This window comes from Plecotus auritus (genome assembly GCF_963455305.1).
Source record: "Plecotus auritus genome assembly, chromosome: 6".
Taxonomy (NCBI): Eukaryota; Metazoa; Chordata; class Mammalia; order Chiroptera; family Vespertilionidae; genus Plecotus; species Plecotus auritus.
The window spans coordinates 121823613-121844762 of record NC_137773.1 but is presented as its reverse complement, the minus strand read 5'-3'; the positions used below and the strand labels follow the sequence as shown (position 1 = coordinate 121844762).

Below are 21150 nucleotides of genomic sequence, written 5' to 3'. Positions count from 1 at the left end.
TCCCCTCCTTTTATCAATGATTTTTTTGTTGTTTTTTTTTCTTTCCCCCCCCTTTTTTAAATGTTCCCATACAGTTGAAAACACAGTAACTTGTATATAATGGTTGCTTAGCAAATGCGTCACACATTTCTGCCAACTGAATCCTAAATGCCAAGAATCGTAAATGTTATGGCCGATTCTTGTCAAAAGAAAAACAGTTTTTCTAAATGCAAAGCTTGATGTTGGGAAGATAATTTCTGGTTCTTGGTCACTTGGAGTGACTTTTATGTCCCCTGGGAACTGGATGCCCTGCAGGCTGGACAGGCCCACCTGAATGCTCACCAAACCTCACAGTCACGGCAGTGCAGCCGTGCAGAACCCGGAGGAGAGGGACAGACATTATTAGGTGCCAAGGAACGCTGATGAATGCATGGCTGACATGCAGCAACCATTGAAGCGTTATGCTTCGGTCTGTGGTCTGAAGTGCCATTCACAGCATAGACCTATTTTCCCCAGCGATTATTCCTATAATTTCTGGAATGGACCTGGATTTGGTAAATGACTCCCAGTTAGATTTCTGTTGAGCTCCCTTGAGAGATGGCAGGCAGTGGGAGGGAGAGATAAATGCTGGGCAGTTCTCCCACCTCTGCAGGCGCTAATCACTGGAGGAGCAGGTGCTTGCCATTAATGGGAGCGCAGAGAATCGCAAATCAAAGTAACAAAGGAGTGAGCTCCCATTGTGTCATGCACTCAAGTCAGGCCACCCTTCCTCTGGGGCAGCCCCAGGCCTTCACTGCGCTGGCCTTTCAGTGCATCAGCCCAGTTGTCCTCCCCAGGCTCTGCGTGGGTGCCTTTGTTGCATTTGAAGTGTACTGCTGCAATGCTGTTGTCCTCCCCAAGATCACACAGGCCTTGTACATAATTGTGTCTACAGGTATCTGTACATGTTACATGGAGAGGGTGGCAAGAATCCCATAGGAATTGGATCTCAGGGTAGCTATTTCTATCATTTCTCTCCCTTACATCATTTTCCCAGCCTTCCACAGGGATCCCCACAGGCATACGTGGCCGCTTGAATTCTCTCATCAGATTCCCTCTTCTTTCTCTCTCGCCAGAAGGAGGGACATGTGAAGTGATCGCCGCGCACAGATGCTGCAATAAGAACCGCATCGAGGAGCGGTCACAGACGGTGAAGTGCTCCTGTCTACCTGGGAAAGTGGCCGGGACCACCAGAAACCGGCCCTCCTGTGTCGACGGTGAGTCGCTGGTGTTATTTCTCTCTACGGTGCTCACCTGGGGTTGGGCTCACCAGGCATAACATATATTTCTCTTTCACCTAAGTGTGGTTCAGGATAGTGAACAAGGCGCATCCAGAGTAAATGCCAGCCCTCAGAATAGAGTTTGAATTCTTGTTTCTCGGGATCACATTTTTAAAGAGCTCTATTTTAACAATTTTAGAGAAGAAATTTGAGAGTCCAGCTCATTTGGGAAGTGATTTTGGATTGAGATTGCATACAATGATGAGGGAGATAATGGTAGTAAAGAAAACAATACCTAACATTCATTTAACACATATTTAGTGAGCATTTACTATATGCTCCATGCTTCACATATATTCATGATAGCATTGTGCCAAGCACTGTCCTAAACACTTCTCATGCATTAGTTTATTTGCTCTGCAACAAATTACCCCCCAAATTTAGCAGCTTTAAACAGCAGACATTATCTCAGTTTATGTGGGTTAAGAATTCACCTTCGCTGGCTGGTTCTGGTCAGGATTTCTCATGGAGTTGCAGTCACAGCCCACCTGGTACTGGAAGACGGCTCTAACACGGCTCACTCACCTGGCTGTGGGCAGGCGGCCCCAGCTCCTTGCTAGGGGACCTCTCTGTAGAAGCTTGGCATTCTGACAACATGGCATCTGGCCTCCCCCAGGGTCCGTGATCCAAGAAAACAATACAGAAGCTGAAATGACCTTTTCCATCACAATCTAAGCTCAAAAGTTACACGTCATTGTTTCCATAATAACCTATTGGTTATGCACATCAGACCTTGCATTCAGTGTGGAAATGGACCAGGGCTTGAAAACCAGGAGACAGGGACCCCTGGGCCGTGTACACTTGCCCTTCATGTAATTCATGAAGAAATTGAGGCTTAGAAGGGTTAAGTAATTTTCAGCGTCTCATGGCTGATAAGACGTAGCTCAACTATCTTTTTTGTCTTTTTAATATATTTTTATTGATTTCAAAGGGGAAGGGAGAGAGATAGAAATATCAATGATGAGAGAAAATCATGGATCAGCTGCCTCCTGCACAACCCCCACTGGGGATCGAGCCCGCAACCTGGGCATGTATGCTGACTGGAAATCGAACTGTGACCTCCTGGTTCATAGGTCAACGCTCAACCACTGAGCAACACTGCCTGGGCTTCACTAACTCTTGATCCCTGAGTAACTGACCTAATAATACTAGGTCCTGAGCACCATCTTTAAAGCAATTTTATATGAGCTATCAAACAGTGAGTCCAAGGTTCAAAGGGACCACACATTTCTCTTCCCAGCTTCAGATTTTATAATTTTAGAGTCATAAATGAGTTGATCTCCAAACTCTTCAGTAAGGAAATCAGGATTAAAATAGTGAGTCACATGCTCAGGGTCACACAGCAGGAATTGGAACTTGACTTTTCTGGCTTAGGGCTCATTCGTCTACCGCCAGATACAGATGGTAAAAAACACCTTCCAGATTGGCTCATGTTACATATTTTCATTATGAATCATGATGTAGTTAGTGAGAGAAACACTCTCAAACTGGGCCAAGTAAAGATGAAGTTATTTTTTAAGAAAATAGAAAAATTCGGGGGGACCCAGTGACAGGAAATTCAGCCAAACCTCAGCTGCCTGAAGAATTCAAAAATTCTCCATCTGGTTTGCTTTGTTTCTGACTTGTTTCCTTCATTCTCTTTTGTGTGGACCGGTTCCCTCTTCAAGGATTTTAACTTTTGCCTCCCCATAACTCAAGGACAGTGTGAGGCTTTTATTTCCATTGTGCCTACTCGGATCTCCCTCCGCACCATGGTATATCCCAAGTATATTTGACTCAGTTTATGTCTTAAATGCATTCTCTAAAAACACTATGATTGGCCCAGCTTCACATGCCAACCTTTGCCCAGTCAGCCAAAGGAACAAACTTCTGTGGCATGCACAGTTGCCCATTCTCTTCCATGGGAAGTTCAAGCTTTTATTTTTTAAGGATGTAAAAAAGTGAGGAGAAGAAACACACTGTGAACTAGACTTCTCCATCAGGGTGATCCTCAAGGTTTATTTGTCAATGTCTGGAGACATTTCAGTCCAGACATTTGTTGTAACTAAGGGGGTGCTACTGGCATCTGGTGGGTAGAGGACATAGATGCTGCTAAACATCCTACACTGCAGAGGACAGCCCCCACCACAGACTATTAGCCCTAAATGTCAATGGAGCTGCTTTTGAGGAACCTGCACTATGGTTATTTCTAGCTCCCAGTCAACACGATGAGGCACCTCCAGTGCAGGGAAGGCAGGCGGCTAGACCAGAAAAGCTGTCTCACCCTCTCACCACAGAAAACTCTTGGTCCTAGAAGCCAATAAACATAAAACCATGATGGTTTCTCCTGTTCTCTCTAAAGAAAGCCCTGAAACTGTTAACAATAAATCCCGTTTCGTTTCAGTTCATTTTTATCTCTAATGATCGAGAGCTATAATTGCCTTCAGGGTTTGGACGCCAGGCACCCAGAGGGATGCCTGTGTCTGCTGGCAGAGAGGGTGGCAGCTGGCCCTCATTCTGTGAAAGCTAAGCCATGTCATGGTAACATTGTCTCTCAGAGCAGGTCTGTTTGACTTGGGAAACTCTGAACCCTTAGGATGGTAGGTTTGGGCACGAGGGCTATTAGTCTCTATCTTCCAAGTGAAAGTCAAAGAATAAAGTGTTCCAGAGTCTCTAGCTGGCTGGTTTCCTGGAATCCACTGGCATGTATGGCAAGTCTGTGTGTTGCTGTGATCAAAATGGACATAATGGCCTAGATCTCTACATGCATGTTAAATCTGAAGTGTGTATGTAAATTAACATTTCTAGTACAGTAATTAAGATCATGAACTGTGAAAGTAAACAGCCATGACCATGGGCAAGTTATATTCCTTTTCTAACCTGCTTCCTGGTCTGTAAAATGGGGATAATAACTGTTCCTACTTCACACGATTAAGGGAGTCATGTGCACAATGTGTTGTGCATGATGGCCGGTTCCATCCAGTGCTCGCTAAAGGATGGCCTGTTTCCTATTTCACAAATGCATGCTGGTCATGCTTAGGAAGAGGTATTGCTTCACAAACTCCTGTTTTTATGTTAACTCAACACAGTGGCATTTTAGTCACCATCTTTTCTTGGAATGGCTTCTAACCATTTACCCTGGATATAGCGAATGGCATATTCAGGAATACATGCATGTTCATTTTAGGAATCTTGAAGACTAAAAAAATGCATCTGTACATTAAAATCACCCATAACACTGTTGCTCAAAGATTCTCATTGCTTTATAAGGTAACATGTGCACCTCTTTCCAGGCTTAGCCCCTTATTAAAGAGAAACTCACATACTATGTATTTTATTAAACTAAAATATTGTAGTACTGTTTTATCAACAGCTTGTTTCATCTACTATATGATGAGCATTTCCCAACTTAATACACACTCTTCGGACATTATTGTTAGTAGCCACATAGATTCAGGGAGGATCACCCCCATTTATCTAACTTTGTCCCACTTTGGTGCATAGATGGGGCTTTGTGCGCTTCCCTTCCTCAGCCCAGGAAGCATAGACCCAGCCCCTGCCCTTGACAGCAGTTGCCGGTCCGTGAAGCACATGTGTCCTAAACATAATCTGTGGCACTTGGTGCCTTTCCCATGCAAGGGTTCTGATTGCTGTTACTTGCTTTCCTCTGAAATCGTGCAACAGTGGCAATTTCTACAGTATTTTCAGCAGCAGAACAGCAAAGATTTTAAAATAGGCATATATTGGATTAATTCAAAACCTGAAATCAGATTATTTTAAATGGGACATAAATTCTGCAGTACAATCTTAGCAACTTATTTAAAAGTGTGATTTATGATATTTGGAGAAAATTTTAAGTTGTGGATTTTAGTTTTAAAATGATATTCTATTGGCTAGTGACTGAAAATAGCAAAAAGCATACTCAACAACTTAAATTTTGGGGTACTCATTGTAAATATTATAAAAAGCAGTATACCTTGGACTTGGGTCTAGCATGATTCTGAAGGAATATGTCTTTATAGTTTAATTCACAACCTGTTGTGTTTTAATTATTCTATAACCCAAAATGGAGGTAGGGACACACCTTACGCAGTATCTTTGGTTGAGACCAACTTAAACTATAATGTACAGCCTTCTATGAATCTCCAATTACAGGTGACCCTTGAACAATGCTGGGGTTAAGGGTGCCACCCCCACCTCCCCACCCCCAGCCCCAAGTAGCTGAAAATCTGAGTATAACTTTTCACTCTACAGTGTGCCTTTCACTACTGTGGATTCAACCAACCAAGAACCAAAAACTGTATTTCACATTCATGGTCGGAAACTATGGTTGGAAATGCAAAACTACTCTTCAATCTGTGGTTGGTTGACTCCACAGATGCGAAGCCGACGGATATGAAAGGTTCACATATAAGTGGACACACACTGTTCAAACCCACGTTGTTCTTGCCGGGGATCTTATCCAGCATCTATAAGGGTTCAGGAATCTGAAGAAGGGGCTGCTGTAAATTAATCAAGAGTCCAGAGACCAAACATAAATTTGGAAGGCATTTTGGGGGGCCAGAGCAGACTTAGCTAAAGAAAGCAAGTCGTCCCTGTCTCAGGACCCCTTGCTTTTTATTAACACAAATTGTCCTAAGGCAAAGTAGATATACAGATCAAAGGCAAGGTTTAGTATACAGAATCCATTGTCAGATTGGGGGAACTGCCTACAGCTGTTTGGGTGTTTGGCCAGTAGGATGCAATAACACGTAGATTGAAATGCCCTCAGTTGTCTGGCAGTAAGCAATCATTTATGCATCCTTTTCAAGTTTGGGGACATGCCCTCAGCCATTCCAGATGATTCAGCCCTGCTGACATGTTGGAATTAGCTTCCAGCAGTTCCCAGGTCAGTTGTACTTTCCAGGGACTAAACTTAAATAAAGGAAATGCTCACAAACAAGATATGGTGTTTCAAAACATAGTTATTTACTTTAGGAAAAACCTTTTCCAAGCAGATATGGAAAAAAACAAACATAAATTTCTAGGAGGCTTTTTAAAATATGCTTTATTATTCTAATTGATCTGTAATGGCATAGAATATCCATCTCAAAGTTTTAAAAATAATGGAATATAATTAATAAAAATAATGATAACAATAATAAAAATAATGGCTAACATTTTCTTGAAGGCTTACCACTTTTCCAAGTCCTTCAAGTCTGTACATTTACTTAATTCTAACTCCAAGCCCATGTGGTATATCTTCCCATTATTCCATTTTACCCATCAAAAAGTGAGGCAGAGATTTGGAGGCCTGCTCAAAACCATGCAGCCTGCAGTGGCAGAGCCAGGAGGTCACCTGGGCTCCCTGACTCCAGGGCCTCCGACTATCAATCATAGCCAGACGGGATCTAACATACCACAGGTTCTATCCCAGACGCTCTGAGAAGAGGAAGAAAGTCTAACCATGTGGACACTTCCAGAACTACCATGCTTTACTTTGGGCAGTACCTGCCTCTTCCCTTTCTGTGTCTTAAGAGTGGTTGATTGATTGCTCTATGTAAAGTCATTAGAAGCATTTTTGTAAATATGATTTCAGTTTTTATGTCTATTTCTAACTTAGAGAAATACGTGAAAAAATGATTATAACTACTGGATAGTAGAGGAGGTATTTTTGTTAAATGGTGGATTTTAGTATCAATCTAATTAAGAGAAATCCCCATGATAAGTTCATAGGCCTTTCTTTCCCATTTAGTGTAAATTACGACCATTTTAATGACTCTGATGGCTAGCAAACTTTCCTTGGTATTCTTGTCTTTTTATACTGGGTTACCAGCCAAAGGCAACAGCAAGAAGAGGTCAGCTTACAGCACAGAACTTTCTAATTTTCAATTGTGGAAACCCCAGATTTCTGATTTTAACTATTAGTGTACAGTTAACATAATGAGAAAGCCATCCTACCTATTTGTACAAAGAAAAAAAACCCACAATATGTCAAGACACTGTGCTCCTTGCTCATCATACTTAGCCTCCAGGATCAGAGCAAGAGAGGCAGAAATAAAGATGCACAAGGCTAAAGCCAGGAAGACAAACAGACACACAAGGAAGAAGACAGACAGGGACATGGGAAGGAAAGATCAAAAAGAACTGTAACAAAAGAGAGAAGTAAGAGACTAGACACTGAGAAGACATATTAAAGCATCTATTCATAAAACTGCTTCATTCGTCCTTCCAAACAATGGTTTGTACTCAGGCTCACAGCTTATAACTAATTTTAACTAAATAAAACTTATTTAGTAGATTGAGACTGCAACTTTTTTTCAAGTACATTATATATATAATTTAAGAGCCAGAATCTCTGCAAAAAAAAAATGCTTCTGGAGATCATTCCTTACCATGGAAATACCATGATAAAAGTTTCTTGACCACATACCATCATATTCCTTAGAGACAGATGTGGTGGAGAAAAAGGCCTGGGAATCAGAGGAAACTTGAAATTCAGCACCAGTTCTCTGTAGAAGACCATGGAATGTATATGACAAATATGGCGTATAATAGCTCCTTCTTAGCTTCCAAACCATGATAGCACATAAGGTCCTGAGAAGTTCCACAGATAAGAAGCTTGAGGAGCTTGAACACAGTATTTTTCAAACATTGTTTTCTTTTTAAATTTTTTTCTTTTTTCAATTACAGTTTACATTAAATATTATGTTGTACTAGAGGCCTAGTGCACGGAATTTGTGCATGGGGCGGGTGGGAGGGATGTGTCCCTCAGCCCAGCCTGTGCCCTCTCCAATCTGGGACCCCTTGAGGGATCGGGCCTAAACAGGCAGTCGGACATCCTTCTTACAATCCAGGACTGCTGTCTCCCAACCGCTCGCCTGCCTGCCTGCCCTGAACCGCTTCTGCCTGCCAGCCTGATCACCCCCTAACCACACCCCTGCCAGCCTAATCGACACCTAACTACTCCCCTGCCAGCCCTATTGACCCTAACTACCGTCCCCTGCCAGCCTGGTCACCCCTAACTGCCCTCCCCTGCTGGCCTGGTTGCCCCTAACTGTCCTCCCCTGCTGGCCCAGTCACCCCTACTGCCCTCCCTTGCCAGCCTGATCACCCCCAACTGCCCTCCCCTGAAGACCTGGTTGCCCCCAACTGTCCTTCTCTGCCAGCCCAGTCACCCCTAACTGCCCTCCCCTGCAGGCCTGATTGCCCCCAACTGCTCTCCCTTGAAGACCCAGTTCCTCAAAACTGCCCTCCCCTGCTGGCCTGATCGCCCACAACTGCCCTCCCCTGCTGGCCACCTTGTGGTGGCCATCTTGTGTGTTAGAGTGATGGTCAATTTGCATATTACCTCTTTATTATATAGGATTAGTTTCAGGGGTACAGCATGGTGGTTAGATAATCAGATATTTTACAAAGTGATCCACCGATATTTCAAGTACACATATTTGATGATAGAGCCTTTTTCTGTAATGCATCCTGCAGACCCAATGTCCTGTGCATTAGACTTTGGGCCATGTTGGTACTGACCAGATAGATGAAGTTCTGTTTTCGTCTCTCGAAGTGTTTTTGTAGGTCTCCGGGATGGCTGATAATGACTATACCAACTACTCAGTGCTTTTCCCTAAGGCTGGCTGACCAGACACTGCACGCAGGCTCATGTCTCAATGACATGGCAGACTCAACTGTAGTTTGGAAACATCTAGAGACCTTCCTGAGTAAACACAACATGAAAAGCTTAAGCCCTTATTTTCAGTCGCAGATTTGACATGTTTTTGGGGAAGGGAAGAGGACCTGCTTTGGTTCTGCCATTTGTTACTTGCCATCCCTCACAATGAAATACCAGGGAATTAATTGTGGAGGTGGGTCTAGGATGGGCCACAGCAGTGCTCCTTGCTCCCTTCCTACGGTCTTCATTTGACACTTGCTTTGTTCTATCAAGGAAGGTTCTAGCTTGTTATGAATGCCAAGCTCAGTTGGCTTTATCAGGAGGCATTTCTGAAAGGAGATCCAGTCATTTTTATTAGAAGACAGTGGTATTTTTCAGGCATAATTTCTGAATTACATATGAATTTTCTTTTGCTCCCCTACTTGACACTTAACACTGCCCAGGTAAGAGGAATTAGGAAGCCTGCGTTAGTAAGAGGAATGAGAGGAAGGACGTGCAAGAACGGACACAACTTGTCATACTAAACATCAGTCTCTGTACCTGTTCCTTCGCATAATAAAAAGAATGTGAATTCCGTCTTCAGCTGGTCCCCTACCTCTGAGAGTGGATGTCATTTCTTTATAGTGTAGAGCAGCCATTGCCAGCTCACAGCCCACTGGCAGACACCACCCTCAGGCCTGTGCCATAGGGCAGCAGAGTGATGGAAATTTGACATTGTGTGCCTCTCAGTTCCCACAGGCTCATCACTCCTATGACCACATCTGGCTCCGGCACATGCATGTTACCTGCCTGATTCCTGAAGACTGCAAGATGGATAGCTTCTGGCTAACAGTCCTCCCTACTATTCTCAAGTTAATAAGCAAATTAATTTTTTTTGGAAAAAAATTCTGTATAGTATAAAAATAATACACATAATTGGGTATAAGTAGAAATAAAAGCATGTATACAAAAATAGCAAAGAAAATATAAAAATATCAGTAGTCCCCTCTTTTCCCCTCCTCCATCAATACTCTCATATCTTAATTATCAGAAGGAACAACTGTTCCCATATTTCTGTGCATATTACAGAAAATATCTATATACATGCAAACTCAGCTACTTTTCTTTATTTGATCCACTAAAAGGAGAGAAGAGAAATACCAAATTTTGTAATGAGACTGGATGTTTGGGAACACAATACAAACTACATGCATTATATCTATTGGTAGTAACTTTATTTAGCAACAGTTATTGGATGTATAATACCCTGCATTTCCTTAACAGGATCAGATTAATTAATCTTAATATTATCTAAGAAATATAAAGATTTTGATGTCACTTCAATGAGGAAACTATATATAAAAGTATATTTAGTGCATATACTTGGGCCTAAATAAAGTATGATCCATCATAAGCCCATCTTTGTAGTCACTTGGGAGGTATAAAATTCTCTGCACAAATATTTGTCATGATGTATTTGTTATGTGTGTGTGTATGTGTGTGTTTAAGAGAGAGAGACAGAGAGATATTATGGTGTCATGGCATAGCACACACAAACCCTGTCATGTATATAGCTGCAATGTACTTGGTTACAATAATTCCAAATTCATCAACAAGAAAACTTCCCTAAAGTAGCCCCTAAGTCATTGGTTTCCATCCAAGGAACTCAGGTGTTTTCAAAGACCTGCTCTTGTCTGATATGAGAGCACTTCATTCATTTTTTTTTCTATTTAGAAAGGTGGGGGGGAATGTTGTTCTAAATCTAAGGAGTCAGCTCCCAGCCCTCTAACTGGGCTCCAGCCTAGACAAGGCAAGATTTTAGGCCCTGTGTTACTTATGTGCTTTCTATATGAATAACAAGTGATGCTTGTTATTTCACAGTTCTAGGGAAATTTATAGCCCTGTCCTCCTGCAATAGCACTGGAAGCTGCTGAGAATATCAGTATATTTCTATGTGGAAGATGCCGGTCATTTCAGCTAAGGCTGTGTAGACACTCATGAGGATGGGTACTATTTTGAAAATTAATGGTGTATTCCTCCATCCTTTCCAGCTCCTTGAGTTTTTGAGGGTCTATCCCAAGCCAAAACAATGAAACATTAATTACCCACTAACCAAAGAACAGAGACCCAAATATTTGGTGATTAAGTTCAAAAGCCATTTAAATACTTAGACATAAATTGAAGAAATACTTTTTTCCTACCCCCAGACTATTATGGATGCTGTGAGCTGAGGGAGGGGGGACCACAAGAGTAGCAGCAGTGTGGCCAACTGGAGCAAAGGCTCTCTGCCACCACCATCAGAGAGAAGTGTCACCCCTGGTAGACCACCTCTCCACCTGCCAGCCAAGAGCGCACTATGTATGATAGCTCAGCACTCCCTCTTCATATCCTTTAAGTTGTCTTCCAATTAGACCATCCATGAATAGCATATAGCATATGGTGCACTGATTGCTCAACAGGAATCATAACCACCAGTGTCCTAAGCCCTCCTTAACTTTTCACCCTGTATAGGTGACCCCAGGACACTTACAAAACCCAGGAAGCCAGAGGAGAGACCTAAGCTCCTATTGGGTGGGATGGATATCGAAAGGAAATTTCATGTATCAATTACACAAGGCTAGATAGAATTAAGATCTCCAATGGAGCTAGGACATTGGTGGAACATTCTCGCTTTCCCCAACTATTTCACTATGTAACTATTTCACTTACAATCCCTAGTGTTATTTGACATTTTCATTATTGCATTATTTTAAAAAATTAATGGTAAGATTCAATGAACTAAATTTCAATGTCAACTAATATTAGTTAGGCTGGTAAAATGATTGGAGGTTAATCAGCCACTCACTTAAAGCAAGGTAATTTTCCTTCAAATTTAGAATTACCTTAGAAGTTGTCATTCATGCTCTCCTTCTTACTATAAAATAATTTTGCTTTTTGCTAATGCTGCTCTCATCAACATTCTCAGTAACCTAAGCCTTCTCAGTAGTGGCTCAAATGAAAAGAGTGTTATTGTGAGAATGTATTAGGGCCTCAAAATCCAAGAGCAGATGTGGCTCATAGCAGACCTCTAGGCAGCTGCAACTGGGTCAGGCATGTGTGTGTTCACCATGGTTCTGTCTCGCCGATAATGTCACCTTTCCTCTTGTGCTCTCTTTAGTTAACTGCCTCGTTCTCTTTCTCTTTCTCTCCAGAAACTAGGGAGATGAAGTCTGTCCAGATCAGCTGGCAATGGTTTTCTCAACTATAGTTAAAGTACTAGTTAAAACTACTAGTGGTACTGGGTTATAATTATTGAGCCCTTACCGTGTGCTGACCTTGTGTATTGCTTGTATTATTACTTCAGGTCATTTCTCACAACAGCAGCCTTATAAGATAGGTATTATTAATACTCCGTTTTATGGAGAAGGAATCTGATGCCTTAGAGAGGTTACATTATTTAATCCAGGACACAATAGCAGTAGTTCTGGGGCCCCAAAGAAGAACTTCTAGACAAGACAGGTAGGAGACAGCATCAGAAGCATGGCTAGGAAAGGTGCAGAGTACCTGTTCACTTTCTGTATTCCCTTCCTTGCTGAAGGACAGCGCTGTTCAGGTATGCTAGACTGTTACTTAAGCGCCCCCTTCAGCATACACACCATCATCACCCACGTCCCATATATCTCAAACCCATCAACCTCTCACCATTTCCGAATTAAAGTCTGCCATTATCTGGACTCTTATCTAATTAAAATGTGTCCTCAATTGACTCTGACTTTACTTCCCAACTTGTATCACCAACTCCAGAGGTCCTCCCTCAACCCACTATGTCTAAAGCTAATAGATGCTCTCCTCTGCAGAGCAACATACTCCTGAACAACATTTATCGTAACTGACCATAAAGTACTATAATAGTTTGCTGACTTGTGATCTTCTCTGCTAAAGAGACTCACCTATGTATTCATTTATTCAACTATTATTTTCAGGACATTGATTGTGTGCCGGAAGTTATGCCAAGCACTTGATCACATAACGATGAGCAGAGATAGCCCCTGGCACTTGTGGAGCCTACAGCTCAGCAGGACAGACAGACTTTAATCTAATCAAGTATAAAGATGTACACATTGAAACCATACTTCAAAAGGAAAAGAACTCGGGCTTTGGAAAGGATGTAATAACAGAATCTGAAGGAGGCTGGGAAGCTGAGACTTCTGTGAAGAAGTGACTGAGGTCTGAGATGTGAGGCGCTACTCAAGGTAGCTGGTGAAGATTCCAGGAAAGAGAACAGCCTCGGGAAAAGTCATGGGTTTTGATAGAGACTTTGGGAGAAAGCCATTGTGGCTGAAACCCAAAGAACAATAAGATCATATTCAAGAGGAGGCTTAAGAGTCAGGGGCCAAGCAGTAGTGTTGTGACTGAGCTGTTTATCTCCAGTTCCTAATATAGTTTTTAAAAGTGAGATATGTCAGTAAAATACTTAGAAAAGGCAGCAGTGCTGGGATCTGCTGTGGGAAATTGGATGGTAAGTCAACTTGGATTGTACGTATGATGAGACAGCATTGAGAGTCCTCTACTGAGAAGAAACTCTCCCCATGTGGAGTCTGAAAGCAGATTTTAAAGCAGTATGCTAACACTTCAGACAATGCCAATGCAAAGCAAATTAGGTTGCCTTTTTCATAGCACTACCTTCCACACACACTGTTATCCACATGGTTGCTGTCGCCTGAACATCTCATGCTCTCAGTGAGATGCGCTTGTTTTCTATTCAAAAGTGAAGACATTAAAAACAAACATCATCTTCTAATGCCAGTCCAAGTAAGAGAAAACACTCATTTTTCAAGTGCCTCTTGGTGTGCACACAGCATTTCTGAGATTGAAAGATCTCATATGGATGATGGATTTTATAATGGAACAAGAAGGGTACATTTCCTTCAAGAACAGGTACAAACTGGCTTACCTGTGGCACTGGTCTTCTCTCAGCCTTCACATAATGGCTGCCATTTCTCTTCTTACTATAGACACTCTCTGGAGGTGACTTCATTCATTTATTCTCACAGCTTCAGAGACCCAAACAGCTCCTATCTAACCTAATCCATACTTCCAAACACCAGGCCCTTCCTTCAGGTTATTATTGGACATCTCATTTTTTTTTTTTTTGGCAGAAAAGGAAACGTAATCAATTTATTACAACATAGTTCAACTCTAAATAGTTTTTACACTGAATACTAATCTCATCAAAGTTACTTATACTTGTACTGAACGATGGCTCACACATAGTGGGGATAGGGTGATAGAGGGGACAGAAATAAATCTCATAGCAGGAAGTCAATATCATGCCTAAAATTGGAAAAAAAATCAAGAAGTATATTATTTAGAGATATGGAAGTGAATTCCACAAGAATAAGCTAGAAGAGACAAAGGGATTTTTTTCTGGAGTGGGGAGATGGAATAATAGTTAGGGGCTGCTTTATTTTATAACTGCTTGACTCTTTATGTGTAAGAATAAACTTTAGACAAATTTTGTTCAAGTTTAAAATAATTTTTTTTTAAATAATGGGTACTTTATTTTGGTAATATGGCAGACCATATTCTCTGAATGGCCATCCTATTATAAAATGGATACATTTCAAAAAAAGTACTTTTCTTTTTTCTTAGCATTATCTCTTTTTTTCTTCAATTTTTATTTATTTATGATTTTATTTTATTTGGGGAGCATAAGCAGTGTGGGTTGGACTTACAGCTCTTTTTGGAAATGGAATTATTTTTGGTTTTTTAATTTTTTATTTATAAACATTTCATAAATACTGGCCTACATGGATACCTCACACACAGCAAGATAAAGATAACATGTAATACAGACACAAAAAGAATTTAGCTTTTATCTGCCCTCAGTTTCCTCATCTGTAAAATGAGAAAAAATAATAATATCTAGCTGATAGGATTAGTGTAAGAAAAGGGATTTACAATACCTGGCAGACCAGTGCTCCATAAATGTAAGCTATTGTTCTTAACCCAGATGCAGTTCATAAGAGAAACAAGCATAGAGATAAAAACCATAATGCATGTTTCAAGGGCACCAATTAGTTTGGCTAGTGCTTCAGGGAATAATGGGGAAAAACATTTAGAAAGACAAGTTGGGGCCAAATTGCTTTCTTGCCTTCCAGGCTAATGTTAAAATTTGAGCCAAGTTTTCATTAATTGATGATCTAATAGCGTAGTTTCCAAATGTGAGGCAAGCAGGTGTTCAGTGTACAATATAGAATAAATTACAGAATTGCTCAGAGTACATTCCAAATTCAGGTTCTGATTTGAATTTAACACAAAGATTGGAACAAATAGATCTGTCTTTGAAAAGTTGAAATTAAATAATCATAGAGCTTCAACAATGAACAGCAAAGCACTGGGTGTTACTAAACGCTGGGGCTCAGCGAGACTGATACTCATCTTTGCAACACTTGATCCCATGGCTCATTCACAGGGAAAGCCAAGACCACTTCATCAGGAAACTCTAAATAGTGCTGAAAATTGCTTTTGTTCTTTTCATTTTCCCCTTATAAATATTCCAGAAGAGATTAAAGGTAACTTACAAGGATGCAACCCTCCCTGCAAAAAAAGATGAAATGTTACCTATATATATGAAAGGCTAAGTGACCATCTGACTGTCCAACTGGCCAGTAGGTATGATGTGCACTGACCACCAAGGGGGCAGATGTTCAACGCCAGGGCTGCTGAGCTGTGGTGACTTGGCAGTGGTGGTTCTCAGGTGGTGCACCCCGGAACCAGAGAGGAGGGAGCCCGATTCCTCACGGGGCCGTGCAATTCCACCTTCGGCCATAGGTTATGTTGTTACTGGGGTACTGTCCGCCCTGAATCTGGTTTACTGCTGAGCTGTGCCCCAGGTGCAGCTGCTCGGGGAGGGATCAAGGGAGGTTGGCTCCAGGGCCTGTCCAGCCTGTCTCACCCAGTCCCACCCCACCAGCCACCTTCTAATTAATTTTCTTTCAATGTGCACGAATCTGTGCACTGGGCCACTAGTATAGATCTGAAAGGAGTGAGTACAGGGAAAATAGGGGAGGAGACAGAAGAAGAGGCTGGAGGAATGCGAACACATGGAGGCTGTGAATACGTCAGCAGTGGACCACAGGTTGGCATTAAGTCTTGTAGTAGACAATACAGAGGGAAACAAGGTCGGTTACAAGATTTAGAAGGTTCTCAGCTTAATTCTGGCAACTGGTGAGGAGAGAGAGAATGCCAGAGAGAAGTCTCCCACGTTGAAATAAAAAGGGCACTGTGTAAAATAGTAGCATCTTCATCACATCCCAGCATCCCAATAGCAGGCATGACATTAGTACAACTAATACATCCTATCTAATAAAAGAGTAATATGGTAATTGACCATCACTCCATGACACCTACAGCCAATCAGGAGGGAATATGCAAATTATCAGGACAAAGATGGCAGTGGCCATGGAGCCAGCCAGAGTGGGCAGGAGGCTTAGGTTGCCCCCGGCGATGGAGGAAGTCAAGCTTCCTGCCCACCTGGGCCAGCTGCTGAAGGAGGGGCCTGTGGGCGGTGGCCATGGAGCAGGCCGGAGCAAGCTGGAGGCTTGGGTCACCCAGGCCAGCTGCCAAGGGAGGGGCCAGCAAACAGCCCTCAGCCCCTCACCCAGGCTGGCCATGCCACCATTGGGGTGAGAGTCCTCACTGGGGGAAGTAGCCAGCCTGAAAACGGCCCTCAGCCCCTCACCCAGGCTTTCCAGGCACCCCAAGCAGGGACCCCCACTGTGAAGGGGGTGTGGCCAGCCTGAAAATGGCCCTCAGCCCCTCACCCAGGCTAGCCATGCCCCCATGGGGTGAGGGTCCCTGCTGGGGGGGTATGGCCAGCCTGCAAACAGCCATTAGCCCCTCACCCAGGCTGGCCAGGCCCCCCAGCGGGGACCCCCACCCTGAAGGGGGTGTGGCCAGCCTGAAAATGGCCCTCAGCCCCTTACCCAGGCTGGCCATGGCCCCCCCCCCCCAGTGAGGACCCTCACCCCATGGGGGTATGGCTGGCCTGCAAACTGCCCCAGCCTCTCACCCAGGTGGGCACTATCCCCAGTGGTGTCCCCCACTCCAATGGGGGCGTGGCCAGCCTGCAAACCACCACAGGCCCCTTGCCCAGGCTGCCCCACCCACCAAGGGAACCCCCACCCTGATCCGGGACACCCTTCAGAGCAAACCAGCTGGCTCCCACCTGTGCACCAGGCCTCTATATTAATAAAAGGGTAATATGCTAATTAGACTGGGAGACCTTCCAGGAGACCTTCTGGATGTTCTTCTGGACAAAGCTATGGTGGTGGGGTTGAGGTAGAGGTGGTTAGGGGCCAAGGGGGAGGGGCAGTTGTGGGTGATCAGGCTGGCGGGGGGGGGCAGTTGGGGGTGAGCAGGCCACTGGGGAGGGCAGGTGGGGGCAAGCAGGCCAGCAGGAGGGGCAGTTAGGGGTGATCAGGCTGGCCGGCGGGGGGGGGGGGGGGCAGTTGGGGTGAGCAGGCTGGCAGGCAGAGTGGTTAGGGGCAATCAGGCAGGCAGGCAGGTGAGTGGTTAGGAGCCAGCAGTCCCCATTGTGAGAGGGATGTCCAACTGCCAGTTTAGGTCCGATCCCACAGCAATCAGGCCTAAACTGGCAGTCGGACATCCCCCTGAGGGGTTCCAGATTGGAGAGGGTGCAGGCCTGGCTGAGGGATGACAACCCCTCCCCCGCATGAATTTCGTGCACCGGGCCACTGGTATTTAATGAGTGAGGAGAGGAAGAAAGATGGGGGAGGGGAACCTGTCTCACAAAATTCATGGGATACTTTGCCAACATTCCACACAGTGAGCTGATGGCCTCCCACAATTCAGTAAAAGTAATTCTATAGGTGGTGTATGCAGAATGACTTGGTGCAGGAATCAGTACTCAGCTAGTCTGACTGAAACCAGCAGTAGATTTTAGTGCCTATAGAAGGGAACAGATTAGGTATTTTACAGGCAATCTTTCCTAAAATCTTTCTCTCCACCAGACATCTGCTAAGGATAGAGGAGCAGTAATTTGACAATATACTCCTGTAAACCCCAGCTGCTTGATTCAGTTACTGAACATAATAGAAATGTACTTCTTTTCATATAAGAACTAGTTTCCGCATACTGAATGGCAGGTGGCTCTCCTCCATGTGACGCTCTGGGAACCATGACCCTTCTGTATTGTGACTCTATATGGCTACTGAGGCATCCACACCAAGTGGCAAGCAGGGGAGAAGGCCCATATACCTTTATCCACATGGGCCCAGGAATGACCCACATCACTTCTATTCACATCCCAGTGGTGAGTGGCCCCACCTTTTTGCAAGGGAGCCAAAAAATAGTATGTGCAAGGCAGCTGCTTCTCTGTCACATTCTTCCTCTGTGAAATAAGAGCACTGTCTCTTCCACAGGACTTATCTCCAGCCACCAAATATCTCCCATGCACATAACACATCTTTCCCTTCCCCCAAAACAGCCCAAAGTATAGGCTCTCCAGGTGGCAGACCGTTTCTCCATCCAGTGTAGATGAGACTCCTCCTCATAACCTGGCCTCCTAGACACCATAGCATGAGAAATCACCCCTCACCCCACCTCACATACTAGTACTAACTAGATAGGTGTTGGAGCAGGGCAGAATCAGGTTTAAAAACTCCCATTCAGAGCAGGAAAGAGCAGAAAAGAAACAGTGGTCACCATTTCTTAACAATCCGAAATCCTGCCCAAAGGACACTGCAGGGACCCCTGCCCTGTGTGTGGAGGGAACTCCGGGTCCATGCCCTCCATGGCGCTGCCTCTGCTTTCCAGTAGGTTTTCCTCATCCATCACCTCCTGGCTTCATCTGAAGAGAGGCTCAGGCCTGTGGCCTCCTCAGGGTGCTGCACCTTTCACAGCGTACCTTTCTTTCATATTGAACCGGGAGCACAAGGGTAGTTTTTAGCTCCGACAGCTAAATCCTTTTTTTATTTATTTATTTTTAATTTGAGCTTGTTGTCATTGGGGCAATACAGTTTCCTAAAACACTAAAGGCTCCTGACCTATTTTCCCCATAATGTTTACCCATCACTAATCTAGTTCAGTGTTATTTCCTAGAAGCTATTCTCAAGTCTGCTTTATTTCTTTGCTTTCATCCTCATATGAAACATCATTTCAGCTCACAAGGCATAAATCATAACTAGTCACATGACCGCCCAAAACCAAGGGAGCCTGGGAAATGTGGTCCTTATCTGTGCTTTCCAGTAACAATGCCATGCCATGGAAGGGAGTCCCAATGTTCAGTGAGGAGCTGACCAATGAACTACATTTTCCTGAGAATAATTGGAAGAATATAAATATTTTGCTGTCTATATATAGTATAAAATGTTATTGCTGTCAGCTCTTTTTTTTAATTAAGATGAATCTGGGTTCAGATTCCACCTTTATTATTTGCAGCTCCTATAATCTCAAACATTATTCTGCTTCTTCTCAGTTTGTTATGTTTAAGATATTGAGAGAGCACCTATTTAACAAAGTTGTTATATTGAATGATATATTTAAATAATGTATTTATCTAGCCAATAACTATGCAATAATTTAAAATGAGAGTTAAAATTTATTTTGATAATTATAGTTATTATATGTGTCTAGTTTTTTTAGTCATTGAGTGATAATTAGACAAGACTTGGACATGCTGATATTTATATCTTTAAGGCATTTTATGCTTTATAAACTTTGCATTTGAGCATTTTATTTCCTTTACTGTAAAAGTAGCTGATTTACTAAAATATATGTATAATACATCACCTATTTCTGCCATTTTTAATTGTGCCTTTTGTGAAAGTAATAGCAACCACCCCAATCCATTTGGAAGAAAGCCTGACTGCACCAAACAGTGCATAATTTGACCTAAATTTATGTGCACCTTTGTAGGATTTAGCACTGAAGGATTATCTGCTTTACAAGATTATTGTTTTAATTAGTCAACAAATGAACAAGTGATCTATGCAATGAAGTATGGGCAAACTAATTTTCTCTGAGGAATTATCCATGGATAATTTATATTGAACAAATATATAAATGCTGATGCAGTTGCAGACATTAAAATTTGCATTCAGCATGAAAATCCTTTGAAATGAGTTTTAGCTGTAAACTGGGTTTGAGGGAGTTATATTTGGATCCAACATGTGGTCCTACAGGCGAAGCTGTGGTTCTCATGCATCTGACTCACCTAGAGGGCTTCTTAGGACACCAGCGCTAGGCCTCCTCACTAAGGTTTGTGATTCTGTACATCGAGGCTTAGAAATGTGCATTTCTATGAAAGTCTCCAAATGAGGCTGCTGCTCTGAAACCTCACCTTGAGATCCACTAGCCTCGTGGTCGGCAAACTGCGGCTCACGAGCCACATGCGGCTCTTTGGCCCCTTGAATGTGGCTCTTCCACAAAATACCACGGCCCTGCCCTAACCGGTTTGGCTCAGTGGATAGAGCGTCGGCCTGCGGACTGAAGGGTCCCAGGTTCGATTCCGGTCAAGGGCATGTACCGTGGTTGCGGGCACATACCCAGTGGGGGGTGTGCAGGAGGCAGCTGATCGATGTTTCTCTCTCATTGATGTTTCTAACTCTCTATCCCTCTCCCTTCCTCTCTGTAAAAAATCAATAAAATATATTAAAAAAAAAAAATACCACGGCCTGAGCGAGTCTATTTTGAAGAAGTGGCATTAGAAGAAGTTTAAGTTTAAAAAATTTGGCTCTCAAAAGAAATTTCAATCGTTGTACTGTTGATATTTGGCTCTGTTGACTGATGAGTTTGCCGACCACTGCACTAGCCTAAAGCAAAGGTTGGCAAACTACAGCTTGCACCCCAGTCTGACTCACCATTTGTTTTTATAAATAAAGTTTTATTGGAACACAACTACTCTCATTTGTTTATTCAATGTCTGTGGCTGCTTCCACACTACAGTGGCAGAGATGAAGCATCCCAACAGAGACCATATGGCCTGCGAAGCCAACAACATTTATTATCTTCCTTTACAGGAAAAAAAGTCTGCTGACCCCTGACTAAAGAATAGGGAAGTGGATGTGAAATGGAACAGAAAGAGGCCTGGCCCCTTCCCTCCCATCTGTACCTCCTAGAAGCTCCCTTCATTGCCTTGAGTTAGGGATTCGCCATCCGCTCACCAGCAGCACAATTATAAGGACAAATAATTTATATATCCCTGTCATTAATGATTGAACATTAAAGGGAATTGAATGACAC

At 43.1% G+C, this 21150-nt stretch overlaps 1 protein-coding gene across 4 annotated transcripts in view; it reads left to right on the top strand.

The window, feature by feature from the left end:
- TAFA1 (TAFA chemokine like family member 1) overlaps positions 1–21150 on the top strand; it is a 530414-nt gene that overhangs the window by 412427 nt on the left and 96837 nt on the right. For 3 of the 4 annotated variants that reach the window (XM_080673864.1, XM_080673867.1, XM_080673865.1), the window contains one exon: positions 1095–1235. In XM_080673864.1, coding sequence (XP_080529990.1) covers positions 1095–1235 — 141 coding nt within the window. The remainder of the gene's footprint in view (positions 1–1094; positions 1236–21150) is intronic. The other variant, XM_080673866.1, reaches the window with a different exon arrangement.